The sequence below is a fragment of the Dipodomys ordii genome, unplaced genomic scaffold (genome assembly GCF_000151885.1).
Source record: "Dipodomys ordii isolate 6190 unplaced genomic scaffold, Dord_2.0 Scaffold160, whole genome shotgun sequence".
NCBI classification, from domain to species: Eukaryota; Metazoa; Chordata; class Mammalia; order Rodentia; family Heteromyidae; genus Dipodomys; species Dipodomys ordii.
In genome coordinates, this window is record NW_012267376.1 from 116,728 (window position 1) to 121,523 (window position 4,796).

Sequence of the window (4,796 nt, forward strand, 5' to 3'; positions counted from 1 at the left end):
GGGAAGGGAGGGAGGGAGGGGATGGTAGGGGGAAAAAATGGAGGGGCTAACAATGTTCAAGAGGAAGTGTACTCATTACCTCACTCATGTAACTGTAACCCTCTGTATAGTATCTTTACAATAAAAAAAAATAAAAAAATAAATGCTTGTCTCTCCTGAGCATCCACCTGGCCCCTCTGAACTTACAGGACACAGGTAGGAAACTTAGAGGGCAACAAAACCATGAGAGGCATAAACATGGGAGGCACTCCTCTGAATAGGTTGAGATGGCACTCTTCATGCCCAAGCAGAAGCAACTCATGGAACACACTGCCTGCCATTGTATATTCGACTTAGTATTTATAGCTCTTCCAACCTTCACAACCCCAGAGGATTGGAAGCATGCTTCTGTGACAGGGCTAACAGATAAAACCAGGACTAAGGACAAGGCAGCTTGGCTTCTGACCATCCTAAGAAGGAGCTCTTGCTGACCAACAGGTCATCCCAAGTACTCCAGAAGAAAAGTCTGAAGATTATTAAAAAAAAAAAAAAAGTACACCCTTGCCAGATGTGGTAGCTCAAGCCTATAATCTGAGCTACTTGGGAGGCAGAGATCAGGGTAGCACAGTTCAAGACCAGCCAGGCATAAAATTTTGTGGGACTGACGAGCACTAGTGACTCATGCCTATAATTCCAGCCACTCAGGAGGCTGAGATCTGAGGACTGCGGTTTGAAGCCAGCCCAGGCAGGAAGTTCTGTGAAACTCTTTATCTCACGGTGAGTGGTTAACTAGAAGTGGAGAGCTTTGACTCAAAGTGGTAGATCTCTAGCCTTGAGGGAGAAAACAAAACCTCAGGCCCTCAGTTCAAGCCTCATGATGACTGGGCACAGTGGCACAGGAAACACAAATACAACAACTGTAGCCCAGACTGGCCTGAGCATAAAGCAAGACCCAACCTAGAAAATAATAAAGGCGCCGGGCGCTGGTGGCTCACGCCTGTAATCCTAGCTACTCAGGAGGCTGAGATCTGAGGATCGCGGTTCAAAGCCAGCCCAGGCAGGAGAGACCATGAGACTCCTATCTCCAATAAACCACTGGAAACCCGGAGGTGGCGCTGTAGCTCAAGTGGTAGAGCGCTCGCCTTGAGCTGAAATGCTGAGGGACAGCGCCCAAGCCCAGAGTTCAAGCCCTACTACCAACCAAAAAAAAAGAAAATAATAAAGGCAAAAAGGGGCTGGAGGGGCTGGGAAGGTGGCTCAGTGGTAGAGTGCTTGCCTTGCATGCTCGAGGCCCTGGGTTCTATTCCTCAGAACCACATAAGAAAAAAGAAAAAAGCCGTAAGTGGTACTGTGGCTCAAGTGATAGAGTGCTAGCCTTGAGCTGAAGAGCTGAGGGACAGTGCCCAGGCCCAGAGTTTAGGTCCCATGACTGCCCCCCCCGAAAAAAGGGGGCTGGAGGGGTGGCTCAAATGGTAGAGCACCTGCCTAGCAAGCATGATGTCCTGAGTTCAGGCCATCAGTGTATGTACACAGACACACAGACACACACACACACACAACTAGTGGACCCTACGTAGAGAGGACAGGTGTTGGGATGGCCTAGTCTCCAAGCACTTGCTGTAGCCCCTCTACTTGCTCTTCAGGGACCCAGAGGTTAGGGGAGCTCTCTCATTATCCTTCTCTCCCTTCCCTTTCCCCTCCCCTCCGGAGGACAATGAAACAATGCTTCCCATCACTCCTCCACTGAGTTGGGCAGCACAGGCTCACCTCTAGGCGGTGCCGGAACTCCACAGGGACAGGCTGCCCAGCTTCCATGCTCTCTGTGAACCAGGTGATGTCCAGCAGAGCAGGGTGGGGGCCATCTGGACAAGTAGTAGCTACATGCTCCTGCCAGCAGATGGCCTCCTCTGCCGAGGTCTGCTCCATCACCACGTGTGTCACCTCAGAGCTGGGGGGAGGGAAAGAAGGGTGAAACCCAGGCCCCATCCTGTTCTGCTCCATACATCCAAACCTTTGTTCCTGCTATGCCCCTCTGCATGGTGATATTTTCCAAATGTCACCTCTTCCAGAGAGTCTTCCAGGCATCTCCCCCTGATGCAAGGAACAAGTCTCACAATTGTAGTTCTGGGTTCCAGATATTCACAAGTCACCTGTTAAACTTGTTTCCCTTTCCACTCCACAGAACAGAATTCCTTACAGGTGGGGGGAAAGGTGGTGCTCATCTTGGTGCAGGGGTTTAAGCACTGATGCCCAAGCCTTCCTGCATTATCCTGAACCCATTCCTGCACATGCTTGGGCAAACCCAGTCTATATTTCCTCCTACATAAAGTTAGGTAACCCAGCTATCTTTGTAGAGCTGTTATAAAAATGCAGTGCTGCCAGGTGCTGGTGGCTCACACCTGTAATCCTAGCTACTCAGAAAGCTGAGATCTGAGGATCGTGGTTCAAAGCCAGCCTGGACAATAAGATCTGAGAGAGTCATTCCCTATTAACTATCAGAAAACCGGAAGTGGTGCTGTGGCTCAAGTGGTAAAGCACTAGTCTTGAGCTGAATAGCTGAGGGACAGTGCCCAGGCCCAGAGTTCAAGCCCCATCACCAACACACACACACACACACACACACACACACACAAAGCTAGGCCAGGTATTCAGAAGACTGAGATCTGAGGATCGTGATTTGAAGCCTACTCAGGCAGGCAAGTCCGTGAGATTCTTAAGAGTATATCCAATTAATCACCCCCAAAAGCCAGAAGTACAGCTATAGCTCAAGTGCAGAGTCTTAGTAACCCTAAGTGGAGAAGCTCAGGAGCAGCACGGGGCTGAGTTCAAGCCCCAGGACCAACACCAAAAAAAAAAAAAAAAAAAAGGTAAATGAGCTAACGTAAGTCCTCTTGCTCTCCCGATCTCAGCTTCTGTCTTCCCGGGTATTATCTTTCTGGGGTTCTGTCCCTCCAGGAAAGATGATAACTTGTGCCCACTGTTGCGGGACTCCGGAGGATCAGGTGGCAACAAGCTACTCCTCCCTCGCTGCCCCGGCCCTGCTCGCCTCTTTGAAATGCCCCTGGCGCCATTCTCGGCAAAGCCACAGCCGTTCCGGCGTTTCCTAACACCCCACGTTGCGGAAGTGCGGCTCCGGGCTGGCGAAGTCACGTGACGGCGAAGGCGCCAGGAGCAACTGCGAACCCCGAACCTCTGGGCGCTGCCGCTGTCCCGCCTGGGTCTCCGCGTCTCCGAGATCAAGGGGTCCCACACGGGGTCAGCCCAGCCCCCCGCGAAGCAGGCGTCCCTGCGCGGGCCACACACCTGAAGGCGTCGAGGACGCGGAAGCCTTTGGACCGGGCCAGGCGCGTGAGGAAGGCCCGGCGGCTGCGGCCCATCCTGCGCTCGGCCAGGTAGACAGCGACGCCGGGGAAGCGGCCCGAGGGCGGCGCGGGGGCGGGGGCCGCTAGGGCTCGCGCGCGCCGGCGGTGCGGGAGCATCCGGGCGCAGCCTGGCGGGGCCGGGAGACGGAGGGCGGGAAGAAAATGCCGGGAAGGAGGAAGGAGAGCGGAGAAGTCAAGCGGCCTACGCCAGCAAGAAGAGGAAGTGGAGCCGGCTGGCCGTCCGCACCGCCCTAGGCAAATGAGCTCCTCCGTGCGATTCGCGCTCTAACGCCCGGCCCGCCGTCAAGCAAAGGAACCGAACCCACGCTCGGGACAAACTTGGCCCGGCTTCGCTGACCGGGGGTGTGTGTGGCTTCCTGCATCCGGGATCTCGGCCTCCCCTGTGAGGGGCGGACCGGGGGAGGGGGCGGGCCTTATTTGCATCTGGGAAGAGCTTGGCCTTAGTTGGGCGGGGCGGGGCGGGGCGGGGTGGGCGAGGGGGGACAAGGCGGGTCTTGGCCGCTTTGATCTGGCCCAAAGGTCCCCAACAGCAGCCTGCTTCGTCCCACCCAGTGGCTCCTGGTCCTGAGTCCTTGGACCTGCTTAGGGACCTGCGGGTCCAGGAGCTCCGCGTGGCCCCGTGTTGCTGCTGCTGCTGCTGCTGCTGCTGCTGCTTCAAACACACGAAAGTATTTTTTTTAGCTACATGGCATTGGGACAAACTGGCCAACCATTGGAAAAATAGAAATTGGCTCCAACCGCTACTGCTTAACACTAAATAAATTCCAGATGAATCACAGATTTTAGAAAGAACCCGAAACACACGGTGTAGAAAGTTGATGAGAATTTTTTAATGTCCTAAATACCACAATAAGTTTGGAAATACTAGATGGAAAGAATGATTAACTGGACCACGTACAAATGTAAAAATGTGACCGAGAGTGGTGGTACACACCTGTAATCTCTGCACTGGGAGGAGGCAGAGGGATCTCCATTTAGAGTCTAGGTTTTCAATATAGCCTATAATATACTGTACAATATACCCTATCTAAGAAAAGTGTTGGGGCTGGGAAAGAGTGCTTGCCTAGCGTGCATGAAGCCCTGGCTTCAATTCCTCAGTACCAACCACATAAACAGAAAAAGCTGGAAATGATGTTGTGGCTCCAGTGGTACAGTGCTAGCCTTAAGCAAAAAGAAGCTCAGGGACAATGCCCAGACCCTGAGTTCAAGCCCCAGGACTAGCAAAAAAAAAAAAAAGTGTTAAAAAATTTGGCTGGGCCACAAAAAAATAAAATACCTAGGAGTTTACTAAAAAAGTGAAGGACCTCTACGATGAAAACTTTAAAAACCTGAAAAAGGAAATCAAAGCAGAACTTAGGAAGTGGAAAAACCTCCCATGCTCCTGGATTGGAAGGATCAGCATTGTGAAAATGGCAATACTTCCCAAGGCTATCT

General features: G+C 52.6%; 1 protein-coding gene across 1 annotated transcript in view; it reads right to left on the reverse strand.

Moving 5' to 3' along the window:
* Polm (polymerase (DNA directed), mu) overlaps window positions 1–3,458 on the reverse strand; it is a 22,464-nt gene extending 19,006 nt beyond the window's left edge. Inside the window, exons 1-2 of the mRNA XM_013032992.1 lie at window positions 3,283–3,458; window positions 1,747–1,927 (exon numbers count right to left, since the gene is read on the reverse strand). Coding sequence (XP_012888446.1) covers window positions 1,747–1,927; window positions 3,283–3,458 — 357 coding nt within the window. The remainder of the gene's footprint in view (window positions 1–1,746; window positions 1,928–3,282) is intronic.
* Window positions 3,459–4,796: the final 1,338 nt, after the last annotated feature.